This window comes from Natrix helvetica (assembly GCF_964273705.1).
Source record: "Natrix helvetica genome assembly, chromosome: 4".
Classification (NCBI taxonomy): domain Eukaryota; kingdom Metazoa; phylum Chordata; class Lepidosauria; order Squamata; family Natricidae; genus Natrix; species Natrix helvetica.
This window is the reverse complement of record NC_138550.1, coordinates 122,513,706-122,533,112: the sequence shown is the minus strand read 5'-3', so window position 1 is coordinate 122,533,112 and position 19,407 is coordinate 122,513,706. Positions and strand designations below refer to the sequence as shown.

At 40.2% G+C, this 19,407-nt stretch overlaps 1 protein-coding gene across 4 annotated transcripts in view; it reads left to right on the top strand.

The window, feature by feature from the left end:
- The window catches only part of KCTD1 (potassium channel tetramerization domain containing 1), a 105,231-nt gene that overhangs the window by 37,222 nt on the left and 48,602 nt on the right, over positions 1–19,407 (top strand). The window contains exon 1 of one of the 4 annotated variants that reach the window (XM_081950996.1): positions 714–1,030. The exons of 1 other annotated variant lie outside the window; for it this stretch is intronic. Coding sequence is in view for 1 of the 3 variants with exons in the window: in XM_081950993.1 (XP_081807119.1) it covers positions 1,853–3,715 (1,863 nt within the window). In the remaining 2 variants the exon portion in view is untranslated. Of the gene's footprint in view, positions 1–713; positions 1,031–1,390; positions 1,506–1,849; positions 3,716–19,407 lie in introns of those variants that run through there. 2 more of the 4 variants (XM_081950997.1, XM_081950993.1) reach the window with 2 other exon arrangements.

Below are 19,407 nucleotides of genomic sequence, written 5' to 3'. Positions count from 1 at the left end.
GGCGCGTGTTTATGCTAGAGTGGTGAGAAATACTGTAATGTCCACTGTGTGTATGGAAAAAGAGAGCGAGCGCCCAAATTCAGACTCGCTTTCCCTGTTCTCTCAGCAAGGAACCGCGAGGGCGCCCGTACACACAGGCTTGCTTTGTTGGCTTTTATCGAGAAGCCCACTGCTCAAGGGCACCATCCTCCGTTGTCGTAAAACAGCGAAAGGAGTCAAATCGAAGGCGAGCAGGCCGGCCGGCACGCCCCTCTTGCTGAAAGTTGGGCAGGAAGGATTGGCGGCGGCATCATCTGGAAATGCGCGGCGAAGAGAACTTGGGGCTGGCGGGGAATTGACGGGGGGTTCGGTAACAGGGCTCCAAGCAGGTACTAACTTGAGGGCGGCTGGCGGCAACGCGAGGGCTTGCCTAGTCCCGCCTGGCCCGAGGGAAGATGCTAGAAATGGTTTTGAGGACTCTGGAAAGTGAGGCGGGAACGGGAGAAGAGGCACACATGAGCGTCTGTGAGAACGAGACATGTAGATAGCTATGTTCTACAGGGCTAGGCTGTGCCACGTGTGTGTGCGCGCGCGTTTGTGTGTGTGTGTGAGACAGCCTATGTGTGTGCGCGCGTGTTGCAGCTGCCTGTCCCCGCAGGCTGGGGAATAGCTGTAGATTTGCCTTTTGGCTGCGGACTGTGTGGGCTTTGCTAGCCCTGACGGCTTCCTATGTTAGTCGCTGCTGGTTTCCTTCGGCTTACCAGCGCCAGCCAGGAAACGAGCAGGTTAGCTTTTCTAGCGAGCCCGGTTTACTCGCAGGCTTCGGTTGCCTCCCGATCTGCAGCAACGGCGGCCGCTGAGGGAGCGACGGAGAAACCTCCGGGGATCTGCTCGACTCTCCCCTTTGGTTGCTCTCTTCGGACGAACCAGCCGCTGTCTTGCGTGATCCGCCGCCTTCGACTCCGTTGCAGCCTGTCGCGTCTGGCTGCTCGTCGAAGACCGCTCGATGCCTTCGCCGTGAACTCGAGGAGGAGCGAGATCGGCGCGCCTGGTATGCAGTCGGAGTAATCCTCTTTTTTGGGAGGGGGGCGGAGGAGGGTTGGTGGGATGGTCGGAGGGAGGAGGCGGTAAGGGAGTCTTTTCGAAATGATGAGGATCCGAGAAGTTTCTCCTTTGCCGGCGACAACTCCGAACCGCTGCCCCCAGCCGCTGATTCAGGGGCTGCGAAATATGCCTTGTTTCCGCGCCTGGCTGCCAGAATTCAAAAGGGAGGAGCTGCCTTGTTTGGTAGAGCTGCCTGCCCCCTTTTTTCTCCCGCTCTCCTGGTGGGTCTCACCTGCTGCCGCCGCCGCCACCGTTAATACAGCTGCTCTCTCCCTAACCCATCCCATCCCTTCAGTCGCCGGTGGGAGTGGAGCGGGGAGCCCTTCTTCCCTGCCTCCCTAAGCAATGAGCGTGCCAGGGTTGCCGTGCTGCTCTTCGGGCATCACTTAACGGACGGCGGCTGGCACCGTACCGAGGCTTGGGTAAGTGAATGTCAGTCTCTTTTAAGCGGGTGCTTGCACGGGCCAATATAAAGTAACCCTATGCACTACACTAGCTTCCCATACGATGAGGCAGCTGTGCCTATTTTGGTGAGCTCTCTCCCCGCCACCACTCCACGCTTCCTTCCCAGTTCTGTCTCTCTTCTGTTTCCCCACCCCATGCATCGCACAGCAGCCACCGCCACTGGGAGCGCGCGGCCCCTTTAAGAGCCCAGCTTTGCCTCCCGGTAGCTGAAGGTCATTAAACACAAAAGCTCTCCAGCGCTGCGGTCCAATATAGCGCATGCGCCCTGCCCGAGGACTGGCAGGGAGACGGCAATATGGCGAGAATGCCTGGCAGCGGCGGCGCCGGCGGAGACTGGAGCACCGCGGGCAGTAGCGGTGCAGGTGGTGAGCACAATGCGGGGGACCGGCAGCCCAGCCGGGGTGGCCCCCATCGGCCTCTTCACTATTGCAGCGCGGGAGAGGACGAGGACGGGGAGGACGAGGATGAGATTCAGGAGGTGCAGATAACGGGGGACGAGGAGGGCGCCGATGGGGGAATCCTGCTGCTGGACGACGACGAAGAAGAAGAGGACGATGTGATGATGGGACTTGCGTGGGACCCCGAGGAGGAGCCGGGCCATATGATCCGTATGGACCAAAGCTCCAGGGCGCTGCTGGATAAAGCTGCGGCTGCTGTTTGCGGCGTCAGGGGCCGCCTCGGAGTGGTCAGGAGAGGGGGCACAGGGGCCATCGGGGCCGCTGCAGGTGGCGCCCCCTCGGTGCCGGTGAGCGCCCGCGGTATGACCACTTCTATCGTTAGCAAAGCGGTGGCACCGCTTGCCGCCGAGGACTCAGACCCGGAGACGGAGTTGCTCCTGCAGCGCCCCGAGCGGGCTCGGCTGAGCGAGAACACGCGCTTGGCCACCCGGTACGCGGTGCGCATCTTCCGCGAGTACCTGAGCGAGAAAGCCCAAAGCCCCGACTTCGAGACCATGGACAAGGGGGCGCTGTGCCGCGTGTTACGCTCTTTCTACGCCGAGGCGCGCTCCAAGAGCGGGCAGCTCTACTCCAAGTCGTCGCTCATCAGCATCCGCAGCTCGCTCAACCGCTACCTCAACGAACCTCCTTATTGCCGCACCCTCGACCTCACCAAGGATCCGGAGCTGCGCGCCGCTAACCTGACTCTGGCCGCTGTCATCCGGAAGCTGGAGGAGCAGGGCGCCGGGCCGGTGGTGCAAAAACAAGCCATTACGCGCGCTGACCTTAGGAAACTCTACACCTGCAACGTGTTCAGCACGCAGAGTCCCTTCGGGCTCCTGAACAAGGTTTGGTTCGAGACGTGCATGTACTTCTGCACGCGGGGCCGCGAGAACCAGCGCGAGCTGGAGGAGGACTCCTTCGGGTTGGCCATGGACGAGGACGGGCGCAAGTTTGTCTACTTTAAGGCCCTGGGGCCGTATCATAAGTCGCGCTCGTCGTCTTGGAGCAAAAAGCGCGCCGAGAGCAGCGACGAGGAGAATTTGCCGCGCATGTACGAAACCGGCACGGAGTTCTGCCCTTACGCCAGTTTTGTGAAATACTTGGCGAAGCGTAACCCGCTCTGCAAGGCCTTTTTCCAGCGCCCGCGGGACCACTGCAGCGAGGGCGACGTCACCTGGTACGAGAACAAGGCCATCGGCAAGAACCTGCTGGGCACCCGCATGCAGATGCTCTCCAAGGCGGCCAAGCTTTCCAAGACTTACACTAACCACTGCATCGGCGCAGTCTCCATCGCCACCCTCAACAGTATCGCCGGCATCGGCACCAAGCTGACTTCAGGGGCCACCGGCGGAGGAGGTTTCTATGGCCTCAATGGCAGAGCCCGCCTCCCGCCCGTTCCCGCCAACAATACTTACATTCTCCCCAAAGACGGCGACAACCACCCCAGCGTCAAGGCCGAAGCGGCTGCTGTTCTGGTGCCGACCAAGCGCTCCCACGAGGCCATGTACGCTGCCGGGGGCGGGGCCGCGGTAGTGGGAGATGCCTGCGGCCCTTCCTCGTCCCCCAAAAGACTTTGTCTCAGGCCTGCCGAGCCCCTCGACACCGCTGCTGTCGTGGTGGTCTCGGTGAAACACGACCCCTTGCCTCTCCTCATACCTGAAGCCAACGGGCCGAGAAGCACCAACTCTCCCACAGTCATTTCACCTGCAATGGTTTCCCCCACACAGGTAACCAAAAAGAAAATGCCTCTTCCTCCTCACCCACCCATATATACACCTTTTTTCTCCTTTTCTTAGGTTCGCAAATTAGTTTAACAAAAACTCTCTCCCCCGCTCCCCCCCCCCCAAATAAAAGTAGATGGCTCTTGAATTTGCTCTTGATTTCCAGCAGGCTTTTTGGAGTATGGCTAAAAGCAACTTTGGAAACTTTACTGGTTGCCTTCATCTCTTGTGATGGCGGTACTAATTCACTAGTAGCATTAGGTATCATGAAACTGGACAAAGGTTTTATTATTATTATTATTATATAAGTCCCATCAGATGATGATGAAAAGACTTGGGATGTTTGGCGTCTTTGCCAGAGTCATATAACTTTGTGTACATTATTAGAAAGTTATAGGACTGGTAGCTATTAGAAAGTTGACTTTTTTTTTTTATAAATTTCAGAAATGGGAAATATTTCAGAAAATTTGAGGACCTTACTGGATCTGTACAGTCTTGTCAAAATGTCACCAAGCTATGTATTTGAAATTGAGCAAGTTCTCCGCTTGCAGTGGCTGGTATAATTTCAAATTTTGAAAACCCTAGGCAGTTGATTTGTCAAGAGCCAGTCTTAGTTTTTTAAAATGGAGTATACAAGTTACTTTGAAGAATTATATTAAGTAATTCGATTTTAATCAAACTGGTTCTTGTAGCATCGAATTGCACAGTTCTTTGTAGCGCCATAAAGTAAATTTGAAAAATCAGAATCATTGGCGTTGATCCTTCCAATTATCAATGAGCTGGGCTTCACTGCTAATCAAATTCAACTGAGCTTTAAAAGAGCTGTGCTCTGTGGATACAGGTATATAACATGTCAGAACAATTTCCAGAGTAGAAATACCAGTTTTGTACAAACTGACCCTTTCAGAGGAGTTTGCCAGCTAATCAGCTAGCCTGAAGGCTGACTGAAGAAAGAGCCTTTTTGTGAATGGCTGCATCAGCATCTCTGTCTTCTGTGAAATACATGTGACTTCTCTGTTTGGAGTTTGGGGCCACTTAGTATTATACAGCATAAATGATTAGAAATCCACTGATGTGTAGGTAAAGTTAGTTATGAAATATTCTGTTTATGTGCATAAAAGTATTTCAATTAATGAAGTTGTGGACAACTGAAAATATTTTTCTCAGGTTTTTTTCTTGTGTTGCATATCTGCTAATAATGCAAAGGAAATCTGTTTTGAATAAGTATACTGGAATAAAACTAGCTCATTAATGTAAACCACTGATTTACATAGAGGTTCTTTAAGCTGAGAATAATTTCTGCCAGATAATTTATATAGATTTTAATCTAATAATTATATTCAATATCTATATAGTTAACTCGTCTAAAGTGTGATATCAACAAAGTGAGTTTAGTCAGTGTTAATGCCAACAGTTTAAATTAGTAATTTCAAATAGAATAAAAACATGTTGTACTGTTAGTACCTGTCCCCTGCCTGAATCTGCAACAATTGACATTTAATGAGATTTATAGAGATAGCTTAATAATACTACCAACTTTGGATGAAGCTGATTTGCTTATTTGGCCATTTTTATAGAAAACTGTTGGGAAGATTTAAAAAATATTTCACTTAGGGCATGGCAATGAGGTTTAATTTAAAATGCTAATTATCCACAACTAATTTTGCCTAAATAATTGCAAAATCTGTCACATTTATATATAGCCTTACTAATTTAAGTACAGATATCAAAATAGAAACAATAATAGATAGATACATGTTCACCCTTTTAATATAAACAAGGCAATAGCCTTGGAGTATTTCCAAAGGCCAGCAGCAGGTCATTAACTGAAATAGATGACCAGGCCCATAATTGTTATCCTTAATTGTAAACAGATGTTTCATGTCATAACTGAATTGACTTTATGAAGTATCATGCCACTGAATTCCATGATTGAAACATATTGCTGCTTTCATAATACCTTTTGAGATATTGAAAGTCATAGAATGAAAGCTTTATTGACTATCAATACTGTAAAGATATACTTACTGCTACATTTAGGTAAATCAACCTCCCTAGGTTTAATCAAAAACAGAATTGAAAGATTAAATTCATCTGAAACCAGTAAAGGTAAACTTCACCCAGAAGTACTTGAGGAATTTAACAATTATCTAATTGATTATAATATTGGTATTTAATCTTAATGTGACTATGCTATGATATATACAATCATATTGAATTTGATGACTTTATACTATGTTTATGCATTGATCATTATACCAATAGTTTTTATATAGAATTGATGGCTCTGATTTGTGAATGGAAATCAAGCCATCATTAGTTTCTGTGATTTAACTGTTCTGGGAATTTCAGAGCAGAGAAGAAAAGGCATCTGGGTTGTTTACTAGATTCTTTGGCATTATCACTAAGTAAAGATAATTCCATAGTTTCTGGGGGCAAATGCAGTGGTTTCATGCATTACAGTGTTTTCCACATATGTAATGTAGATTTATGAAATAGTCACCATTTGCAATTAGATTTAGAGTCACTGCGTAATTATACCTGCACAGAGAAGCATGGTCGAAGTTTATGTACAATATTTTGTAGCTTTATGCAAATTTGCTATTATGTAGTTGATCATTTTTGCCCAAGCATTCATTTGTGAGTTGACAAAAAAATACTGTTATGCAGTTTACACCAGCATAGTTAATTTGCATCAAAGGTCTGGAAATGTGCCAAGACTTCTTCCTGCCAAAAACACTTGAATAATTTCCAATACAAGGCTCCACATCCATTTGTGCCCATAGCCACACATCTACCATTTTATTTGAGTTGTTCTAATTGTGTCTTGTTTCTGACTTATTTTTCTACCTGTAATAGCCACTACTGTACTATTGCTATGCAGCCAAAGTGGCTATGAACATTTTGTCCAACCCCCATGTCTCAGCAGGAAAGATTCTTTCTAAGACCAGAAACAAAGTTATTGTTTGTTTTTAAATTTGTTTGCTACCCATCTTGTCTGAAAGCAACTCTGGGGGGCTTACAACATTAAAAGTTGAATGTAATATGCGGTGTCAATCTTAAGCAGTCAGTTAAGATATTAATCCATGAATCTACCATGTGCAATAACAAATAATGCTAATATTTGTAGTGCCATGATCAATTCTATCTCTTTATCTGCCATTATAAACATTCACATTAAAAATCATCTGTAGAAAGATGGAGAGAACGTTTTTCACTGTATATAAATAAATAGACAAGAAAATATATTTGAGTAACAATAGTTAAGAATGAGCCTCTTTAAAGCATATTTGTTAGCTTATTTGTTAATGCATTTGGGTTATAAATTGATCTGATACCTCACAATCTTTCCCCCCCCTTCTGGTTCATTTCCTTGCTTTATGAAATCTGCTTTGTGCAAAGGTTTTGGAGAATATAACTCTACACAAAATAAAGGATGGCTATACCATAGTTTTTTAAACATAAATTTTATTACAGAACATAATTACAACCTTTTCAATATGAAAGTACTAAAAGTTCAGAAGTCATGTGTTCTGACTTTAATAGAGCATTTTCCCTTATTCTTTCATGCATGAAGGATGAAATAGAAACCACGTGACAGCAGTTGAACGTTGAAAAGGCATATTGAAAGGTTTAACTAATTTTAGATAACAAGCACAAAAACTTTCTAACATTTTAATTATTAGAAATCATAAACTGAAGAATATCTTCAACTTAAAAGCATTGCTAAGTATAGAAATACATCTGAGTGATATTACACCTACCATGTGCTCTGATGATTGTTGTAAATGATTGCTCCAGAATTTGGATGCAAAAGAAATGAGAGAGCATGTTATTTCATCTTATTTGTCACAAATGTTTTTCTTGCTGTTAAAGAAATAGCAGACAAGTTGTTGTTTTGCTAGAGTATTCCAACAATACTTTATCATGTTGGGATCTGCATATAAGAAAAGCAAGTTTGCCCCAGATCATAAATATTTTACATTAACCATTTAACAATATTTGTCCAGCTTTATGTACCCGAAGGATGCTGAAGACAAAATCAGTATTAAAAGAAGATTTTAATAATTTTAAGTAAAATATATAACACGATAATACCGTGTTTTCCCGGAATAAGCTCTTGGCCTTATTTTCGGGGAGGACTTAATTATTTTTGAGGTGTAGGAGGCTGTGGGCATGGTTACCTTATGGCTGCTCCTGGGTTGCAATATTTTTGGGAAGGGTTTATTTTCAGGGGAGGGCTTTATTTTTGGGAAAACAGGGTAGTTTTGTAACTATTTAGAAGACCAAAAACTGTCTTCAATTTATGTAAAGAAATGCTAAATGTGAGCTTGAAAAACTTCATTGGTAGGTCTAGTCCAGAGTCATGGTACCATTATATAAAATGCCCTAGTCTTCTTGCATATTTACTCCTTATTATGGTTCATCACACAGCCAGCCAGATGTTTAGACTAGATTCGGCATTTTTATCTACCTCCCTGGTACTTTCCAAGAACCTGGGATAGGCAGATGTGGATGTTTGATGGTGTTAAATATATCATTGCAGGATGCACTTTCTTTTGTCACAGCCATTATTATGGTTTGTTACACAGTCAGCCAGATGTTTAGACTAGCCATGGAACTTCCATCAACCTATCAAGTCCTTCCCAAGGACCTGGGATAGGCAGATTTTGTTGTTTGGTGATATTAAAGGTATTGTCTCAAAATATAAGCTTTTCCAAGTAAAACTGCCTTTTGCAATTGATACTCTTATTTATTAAATTTATAGGCTGCTCAACTTCTAGTGACACTGGTAGTTTACAAATAATTTAAAACATGAAGAACATGACAAACCAACAAGAAGCAAAAAAAGGGGTCATGGCATGATAGAAACAAAAGAAAACAAGCTAAATTAAAAGTAGAGAACAAGAAAACGTTCTCTTACTTACCTTAAAGATATACTTGTTCTAAATCTTTTAGTGAATGGATGTTAGAAAGAAATAGCGAGCTAGTAAAGTTAATGTATTTGGATCTATGAATAACTCTGAAGTTTCAGTACTGTAAATGTATTTTGACTAATTGAAGCTTACAGGTGATCATGAAAGACAACCACACACTGGATATATTATAGTAAATTAATCTAGATACATGTGGATTAAAAAAATATTATCTAAGTGAGCAGAGGTGATAATCTCCCTTTTAAGAGTATTTGAGATGATGAAGTTCAGGAGTATAGTGTTATGTGAACCACTCTAGAATTTCTTCACTTGTAATTGTATTTCCCTTAAAGTAGTAATTTGTGGAACCTATCAGGTGTGCTGCAGTGACATCTCATAAATTTCACTTTTTCAAATAATTAAATAATTTACTACCACAGTATACAAATATCAAAACTTCACAGACTAGCACACTAGGTGCCTGAAAGCATTTGCCTATTAAATGAGGATTCTCTGCTTTTGCTGTAGAAAAAGATTCTTTTTTGCTCAGTTCTTTTCGCAGAGGCCAAGAGATCAGAAAATGTTCAGTTTTAATTGGTGAATTTCTATGACAGTAAGATGCCTTATTTTATGTATGGTCTAGAAATAAATGAGTGGCTAAACTCTTTGAAATGTGCCAACTGCTGCAAAAGCCATGAGCTGTAATTAAATTGAATGTAGGGTTATATTGTCTGCTTGCCTTGAGCTATAAACTTGATAACAAACCCTAGAATAGCAAGTATTGTGTGTTAGAAGTTGGTACGTAATTAGTTATGCAGTTTTCAATCACTTTGGAAGACCTGTCTTTTTCACCACTCCCTCTTCTTTTTTCTTGCCTTTTGTAATATCAGAAATACGTGTATTCTATTCTTTTTCAAAAGGGAAGAGGGCAGTGAACATGGCTCTGAAGTATTAGTATACCAGTTAATGTTTAATGGACCATATGTTGTTAATTCTGTGGACGTGATGTCAGTTCAATTTGGATTCAGTGTCATTTGAAGGAACTTAAAAAGTGTATACTTGAAGGAAGTTCTGATGTTTGAATATTGGTTTTGTAAAGTAGTAGACGTTTCCTGCATTTATTATTTGTGTAGTGCAGTAGCAGTTTTATAAGACTTTTCTTAAAATGGGATTGTAGCATTGATGACATGAGTAAATTTGGAAAAAAAAGCCCTTTCCCCCAACCAACTTCATTGTAGTAGGAAATACAATGTTACAAGAAAAAATTAGTCATGTGGAGATTTGGGAGTTGCCCAATGCTTTTGGAGCATTACTCCTGTACACAATGAATTGCCATAAATATTGAAGCCCCTTTTGTGAACAGGAACTCTCATGAATATATTTGATCTAGAACTGAGAAAAAGATGGAGACAGTTTTGCCTGTTCTTCATGCAGATTCCCTAACTAGAAGAATACTCCAAAGTCTTTCAACAGAGATGGGCAGAGGCTGTCAACTAAAATTTTTAAAATCTTCTTTTTGTCACTGACAACATTATTTTCTGCTCATGGATGCTTTTACCAGTAAAACAGATCTGGACATTCAGTTGTCCCTATCCAGCTTGCAGTGGTTGCGATTGGGAACAGTGGCAGGGCCGGGGCAGTGGCAGCCCTCCACAACAACCCTTACTTTCTCATGTGGCCTCTTGGGAAATTGCCCGCCTTGGCAGTAAAAGAACTTGGCATCCAGGACATACATGTACAGTTCCTGCACATCTTCACTGATCAGACCTTGGGATATATATTTTGTAGTGAAGGAAAGCAAGAGAAAGTAACACGTAATGGCGTATGTAAGTAGTTTTCAGATTACATTTTTTGTTATTCTACTTTTGATTGAATCATATTGTCTGGATACTGGAATTTTCCAGAATTATCATTTGTTACAATTTATAGCAATATCAAATATTAAGGCTGAGATCTTATGCTCTAGTTCTCTAACAGGATCAGCTCTGAATTAAAAGAGACGATATTATGACAGTAAAATGTGCTTAATGTACTGGCCTTAATGTTTTATCTATGGTTCCCTGTGGGTGAACCCAAAACATTCAGTAAAGATAATTAACCATGAATAAGCATATTACATTAGCCCAGTCTATACCTAGGCCTTTGGTTCTTCTCGCTAATCTTATCACTCAGTCATGTTGAAATTTCTCCCAAATTGGATATAATGAAGAAGTACTAACTCGAGATTTAGAAGAAATCATTTCAAAAATATCAATATAAAATAAGTATTACAAATTTAATTAGCTTTTCTGTATTAATTGGTAATTAATTGCCACGTTTTTACTTATCTCCAAGCCTCTGTGTATTTGTCTGTTCTGAGAAGCCCCTGGCTTTTAGCCTTTAATCGATTAAAAATTCCATTACAAATCATAATAGCTAGCAGAGAGAGATTGTTGTGATTCATTATATCATATTATGTTTCATTATGCAAGTGTAATTGAAACATGTTTTTATTTACTGTTTACAGTAAATTACGTAGGATATATTGGTAGCCAAGTGTGAATGGTATGTATCATTTTGTCAGTCCAACAGTTTTTTTAATTCAGAGAAAAATTAAATTGTCAGTAGTAAAAAAAAATACTGCTTGTTCCATTTCTGCTAATGTTCAAGAAGACCAGTGACTCAAAACTCTTACAGAAATGGATCTCTTAAATATAGATTTAATTACATTATTCTTAGCTTTTGTTTTTGTGGCATATTATGTAAAATGTGCACAAAATGATGTCTATTTCTTTTGACTTTGAGGAATGACCATCATATCTTAACTAAATTAGAGTCCACTGTATTGAAGCACCATGGAAATTGTATAAATAAATGTTCATATTGCATTGTGACACACTTTGCCTGGTTTGGATTTAGCATAATGCCGATATATGTAATTGTGACCTGTTCCACAAATCATAGTTAATAAAATCTTAGCCTAAACTTTGAATCCAGATAATGTATACAGTAATATATGGGCATAACTAGAACTTTGTTCTAGTGCATATGGCAGGGTGAAATTGCTTGAAAGCCTCTGCTCTTCCATAATTAGTTTTTACAGTGTCTTGGATAGCTATGTACATATGCAGTAAAAACATATGTCATATTGTTAAAATGTGTTAAATGTAAAAATATATGTACATTTTGTACAATATTTGCACAGATATTGTACAAATGTACAAATAGATACACATTTTATGTAATTCATTCTTGATTTCATGCATGCTTGGGTATTAAAGTTCTTTATAATAAATAAAATAATGATTTCATGCACAGTTGGCAAATGCTAATGTGGCAAAAAATGTTTAAAGGTGTGATTAGACTGCTCCAAACCTATTTCCTTAGTAAAGGATAATGCTTGCATTGTCCTTGTGCATATGTGTGTGAAAAAAGTTGGCATCTGGTTATTAGTTTTTTAAAAAAATGAAAGCTATTGGGTAGAGGAAATATGTCATCTATTCAATTGATGGCATTTGCATGCATTTGTATGTGCATGTGCATCTTGTGTGTGTATAAAAATTAAAGAGTTGGCATTGCAGTGTTACATCTCTCATTGCTAATATTGCAGTTATTGGTATGAACAAATAGAGGGTATTATAGTTTTATTCATTAAAAACTAACATGTAATTGTTATTACTCATACGTTATCTTGCCACTGCATATAATTCTGCATACTTTATCTAATGTAATACTTGTATTCCATGCCAACTTTATTGAAACATTTGGTCAAAGTGAAGTGATACCTTATTGATTATTGGACGTTTATGCTATTGTGCGACATAGAAATATACAATCCTTTGCTCATTTCCTTGCTTGCCCTGGTTTATCTGACCCTTAATTATAATGACTCTGATTGTTAACAACAAATCTACACAATATAAAGAGTCAGCAAATTACATATCAGTTACATAACATCTCCAATACAGTGCATCACACTTTAAGGGTAAGAAAGTCTTCATTTATCCCCCAAAGCCCTCTTGAACAGCCATATTTTACCGCTCTCCAGAAACATAATAAAAAGGGAGTGCTCCAGATAGTCCAAAGGGGGGAAGGTATCAGAAGGCTCTATCTCACATGTCTGAATAAGTCTTCTCTACCTGATACAACTCAACTGGCAGAATCAAACCCAGAGAAGTAATCGCATAGATATCTAGGCATGTTAGGTTTTAAAAGTGTAAAATAATACCTTGAATTGCAGCTAATTGGCAGCTGGTACAGTTCTTTCTGCAGTGATAGTTACATAGGCAAATCTAGGTACACCATAACTGTTCAGGTCATTGCATGCCCCACCAGCAAAAGCTTCTAGGTAGCCTTCAAAGCCATGTAAAATGCATTGCAGTAATGCACGTGCAAGGTGATAAGGGGAAAGTATCCTATTTTGGAAATTGCTACAATTGGTACAAAACATGCACCAATTGTTGTTTGTATAACATGTAGTTTGTGTAAAACCTCTTCTGGGAAACAGGAAATTCAAGTTAGAATCAGTTACCTTTTAAATACATTGCCACTCCATTTTCTGAGATTAAGTCTAAGTGAGTTTTTCCTAATGGTCTTTAGGCATCAGGTCTGGATTTCCTCCACATTTCCTACTCAATCTGATATGGGCATTAGGAATCTGGACAAACTAATTGAATGGGTCCATCTTCCCTGGAGAGGTCCATGATGCCAAAAACAAAGAGTGGTCTGATCATAACCAAAGATAATAGTGTCCTACCACACTTGCTGTGTTTCAACTTATCTAAGGCAAAACCTAGATCTAATATGTATAGTACCTCCTTTGTGGTTCAGGTCCATAACCTGGGAAAAGTCAGTGGTTTTTATTGTTGGCCCTGAACTTACAAACCACTACTCACCTCTCCCAAGACAGAACAAATTAACCAAGTTATTTCATAGCCACTGACATCCACTTACATTACATTAAGCTTGTTACCTTAATTCTACTAATGAATGAATGACAATATAGATATATACTGAGTAAAAATCTTTGTGTAATACTCAGGAGTGGGGAAAAATGTAGCTCCACATACAGACAGTAAATAGAAATAGCTTTCAGGGAAGTTTCACCTACTTTCACCTGTAGTCACTATAATTTATTTATAGAATTGTGTTGATCTGGCCAGATGAATTAAGCTGGTTGAATTGTTTAGAGAAAAATAATAGCTTCTGAGTAACTGTTTGTTGTTGTTGATAAGCTACATCCATAGTTAACTGAAGCAAGAGAAACCTTTTTGAGAATTTCAAGACTATCTGTAAATTGGCTCAAAATATATTGTCAGGCTGCCTTTGTATCTATCTTTAGCTGTCTTCCAGGGCTGCAGTAATTCCCCAAAGTATCTTGAATAGACTTGTAGACACCCAGTTGCTGATACATATTTTATAAAAGCTGTAATTCAGGCCCACACATTATTTGCTTAACTGAGCATAATCTATGAGCTATGTAGGATGCCATTATGGAGCAATCATATGCTGTTGCTACTTGTGTAGGACTGGAAAAAATAGAGAAATTGTCAGGTACCTGATAGGCCATAATTCAAAGGCTACTAGGTAGTTTCAGTTTGGGTGTTACAAAGTAGAAAAGTCTATGTATGTGTTGGCTGCCTGACTCAGGAAAGTTTCCCAGGAAACATGAATGGTCTTGAGATCCAACTTTATTTTACACAATTATCTTCAACTATTTAGCGAACATAAAAAGTATATACTTACTTTAAATACTTGATCTGTTGTAATGAGCAATCCTACAGCTTTTCCATAACACTAGAAAGGTCCGAGGAGCCCAATGGTTGGTTTAGAGTTTGGAATCAGCTAGACTGCTGAGAGATCAGAAAAAGGTAGGTTAAGAAGGTGGGGGGAGAGAGCACACCTAAGAGCTGAATGCAGTCAATAGTTGCTGGCAGCTTGTAACTCAGGTTGCTTTTGTGCACCCCAGGAAGACCAACTATCTCAGTAATGCCCAGGAAGCCCCAGGCACCCCAGTCCCAGCCACAGATACTCTCTCCATCGTGCACTCCACAGCCCATGCTACTCTGTGCTGCATGCTACCTGACCTTCACTATCTTCTTGTTCCCACTGCTGGTGAAGTGTGCCTGCCCTGGTCTGCCCTGGCCCTTCATTTTCTTCATGAAGAAAACTCCCATGTACAGCCTTGCAAAGAAAGCCTTGTGTGGTCAGCAGCCGCTTCACAAAGGGTCAAGCCAGGCATTCTTGGTCAGTAGAAGGAGCAAGAAAATGTCAAAGGTCAGTAAGGGTGATATAGACTGAAGAATGCAGGGGGCCAAAAGGGCATAAATGGGGAGAGATCGGTGGGTTGGGGTAGTTTAGAATTATTTTTTAATTGTATTTAATAGATTAGATACAATCCAGGACTACTGCTTTTTGGTTAAAAGGTGCATTGATAGTTGATTTTGGCTTGAAGGAAGGATTCCTATCTGCTACCTAAGACAGACTACTTTGCCCTCCAAAACAGTAAGGTTCATCCAGCAATTTCTTTCTCCTCAGGCAAATTAAAATGTATACAGCAGGCAATGTAATATTACAAATTGCGCATTTGGCAGTGAGGCTAGGTAATCCCAGAAATAGATATCACATATCCATGGTTTATTTTACCATGGTTGGTAAAATGATTAATATAAGGCAGAGTTCAGAGGTACTAAACTGTAAAACAGAGTTTGTAAATGACCATAGTTGGGATTAGGCAACATACTTGTTTAAAATGTAATGTGCTTATTCTGGGTTTAATTAAATGTTGTAAACCTAGCCTCAGTGATAGCAGATTTTGTGCTGTCTTGTATAAACCTAATAGTTTCCAGGATGCAAAATACAAAGCAGCAATAATTTTATACTCTTGGTAATGGCCTTGAGAATGAAGCAATATTACTTCAGGGCTGAGAATAGCATTTCACAATTTTTTAACCATAACAGTTTATGGTAAACAACATGAAGTTTCCAAATGAAGTTTTCTACTGTAATAAAAATCCTTTTTCAAATGTGCTTCTTATAGTGTTCCCTTGTTTGCAGTAGTGGATCCACTGCTGTTACAATTCAGGCTAAAGAATGGAGCTGCTGATTGCTGTTGGGTACCATAGAGTTTACTCGACCAACTTTTTATTCTGGTAGTTACAATAATTTTTCATTTACACAGACCTTTGCCTGACCAACATCATTCATTATTTCTATACAGTCACAGATTATTTTCTGCTTAATATTACTCAAAACAGGAAAAATAGAAAGCTAACTGCTAAAGTATAAAATCCCCCCAAAATTTAGTAATCTAGCCCATTTTTAAAGCTTTTACATTACTTTCTAATATATACACAGAGCAAGTGACTAGAACACATCATTTATAAATCTACGAAGACATTGTGAAATGTTATATTAAATTTTACCTTTAATTTTAAAGCACAATATATGGCAATGTATCAGGAAATTGAAAGAATACATCACATTGAACCACAAATTGGTTTTATTGATTACAAAGCCTGGAGAAGACGATCTACAATCCCTTTATGGAAGTAAACAAATTTGAATATGCATGCAATTTTATACAGCAGCAAGGTATTTGATTGAATATAGACAAGTATTTGGATATAATAGATTGTCTAGTGAGGTCAGAAAGGCTTTAAAATGTAATTGTGAGGTAATGTAGCAACACTACAAAGACAATGAGGTTTTGAAAGAACAAAGAGGTAGTATTTCATGAACATAATACTTTATTTCTAGGGAGGTAGCCTTCTTATTTTTTTTCTCAGCTTATCAGCATTCCTTAGCCTTCTGAATGTTTTATGACTGAGCTTACTTGCTCTGGAAAAGTGTATTTGGGTTAAAGTCTTTTAGCTTGATCACCCAGATTCTCTTTCAGGATTAACTATTTGATCTAGGATAATAGCCAAAACACTCTCTTTTTCTACCTTCTTAGAGAGCTGTGCCATATTCTGGAAGTAATTTTCATGACTATTTTTATCTTCTCTAAAATATTTTGGAAATGCAGTTCAAGACAGTATACAAATACCTGGACTCAAACACACTTTCCTGCAATGTGGCAGTGAAATCAGTTTATGTCAGTAAAATGTTATATCAACCTTGTCTTAATGCCTGTTGGATTTGCTTTTATATAAAAAAGAAAAATATAAACCTCATTGTCAGTGACATAATTTGATTTTAGATTTTGGCTAACTAAAACATTAGAACTTGCCATTGATTGGTTGAATTAAATAGTGAAAAAATCAATTTATTTTCTTTTAAAATTATTAATCATACTAAGGTAAGATACTGGGGAAGAAAACAGTGGATACAAACAGTAAAAAATAGTGACAATATTACAGAGCTATGGTTTTTGGTATTACTCGAAGAATTTTTCTTAATATCTTTAGTTAAAAACATGATTCATCTATGTTATTTTTAAGGTAAATTATCAAACAAAATATTTATTAGTTCAGTGAATCTGGAACTAAGCCAACTTGGAAGATAAACTTAAGTCAAAGTGTCAAATTGTGACTTTTCTGGTCATAAAATTACTGTTACACATTATCAGTCTGCAACTTTTGAACTTAACTGTTCTTTCCCAGGATTGCACTGTAACTTCTCAGAGAAAAGAGGGACCAATGTGCTTTCAGAAGCACCTTTGTCTTCGACTCCAAAGTGCTGCTCAAACCTGTTATATATATGATAACCTATTTTTATCAATTTTAGGTGACCTTCGAGTAGGTTTTCCATTCTTTCTCAGTGGAAGACTTATTAAATCAACTTTTAAACCTCAGTGATGTTAATCTTTAGAAACCAATACTGGTGTGAATGGTATGAACTTGTTGATTGGAAGCTGATTGGAAACATGATCTAGACAATGATAAACTTGCTAAATCATTGTTCACCTGCATGACTATAAAGAGAAATCAACTTGCAAAATAAAAAAGGATTATTGCAACATTTTCCTTCTTTCCCATAGATTTCTTACTACTGATTTTTTACATCACTTTGCAGTAATTCACAGGGTTTTTTTCTTAATTCGGGTAAAGTAATTTGTCATGCTATTAGGCAACATTTTAGGCATATCTAACCACTAGAAAAATGACTATAGCAATTAAATTCTATTAAATTTGTTTTGATAATATAAATATAGTAACCCTTTGATACTTGACCTTATTTCATACACTACTGACCTATACTAGGTAGAAGTATAGAACTGCTTCTGGTCACTGAAGTTACAAGTGACTTAAGTGATAATTTGGCATCCAAAACACCCCTAACCCCATACCTAGTCCTGAAGAGGGAGTACTAATTTATCCAACAATAGGATGGGGCCAGTTTGTGGATATGAATATTATTCGATCAAATATTTATCGATCATGCATATTGAATCTCCTTGAGCCAATTGCAGCAGTTTCCCTGTCACTCCTGATTCAAAGGGAAAAAAGAGAGTGTGTCACCTCCTTATTGATGATACTTCACTCCAGCCTCTAGATTATTTTTCCCAGTGGTTTCATATGGATATTAAATAGCATGGGGGACAATATTGAGTCTTGTGGAAGCATATAACACAACTGCAGAGGGACCAAACAGAAGATCCCCAGCACTGATGTGAGGGATCCTTCCCTGGATAGGCATTCAATCACTAAAGTACAGTGCTTCCATTACCCAACTCATGGAGCTAGGCAATAGGTTTTGGTGAACTACGGGGTCAAAAATGCCATAAGATCAAAATATTGGTGACTCTCCCATTGCCTCTTTCAAAGGCCATTTGCTAAGGTGACCAATATAATTGTTGTGTTGAGACTACCTCTAAAACCAGTCTGTGGCAAAAAAAAAAAATCCATAATTTGTTGCAGTTGTTCAGCCACCACACTCAAATTAGTTTGGCCGAGAAGGTAATGTTGGGAGACAGGGCTAGAATCAGAGAAGTTCTTTTTAGGAGGTGTTGTATCATTTATACTTTAAACTCTAAATTTCATGGTTTCCATTATTGAGGTATTCACCACTGCTTCTATGCACTCCAACATAAATGCAGGCTTAATTGAAAATTATAAAGGGCAAGGAGCAAGAAATCAGTGCTTGCCTTGACCCACTCCAGTTTTTCAGGCCTCAGTGGCTGCAAACTCATCCTTCAATAAATAATCGTATAAAAGTAAAGGTAAGGGTTCTCCTCGGACATATGTGCTCCCGACTCTAGGGGGCGGTGCCCATCTCTGTTTCAAAGCTGAAGAGCTAGCGCTGCCCGAAGACATCTCTGTGGTCATGTGTGCCAAAGGTGCATGGAATGCTGTTACCTTCCCACCAAAGGTGGTTCCTATTTTTTCTACTTGCATTTTTACATGCTTTTGAACTGCTAGGTTGGCAGAAGCTGGAACAAGTAACAGGAGTTCACTTCGTTACGTGGTGCTAAATATTCGAACCTCCAAACTGCCGACCTTCGTGATTGACAAGTTCATGCTGCAGTGCAGTACAAACTAGGAAAGCCAGGAAAAGAATATGCTGCGGCTTACATGCTTCCTGGCCCACTGTGGTTCTGGAAATTCAAAAAGCCTCTGAGCTGCAAGGCAAAACTTAGCCCCAGCCCAGCCCAACAAGGGATTTCTGCAAAGCTGCTATATACCAGGAAACCCCAGGCCAAACCCAGCACAGTTGCCTTTGCCACCCTGCACTTGAGGTCCCTGTTGCACTGCAATTTCGCAACTGCAGTTCATCTTTTCCACCATCTTCCTCCTGCTGCTGGGCTGGGGATCATCAGGTGCTTGGTAAGTAAGAGTGCAGTCTATGCATGCTCTTGCAAAG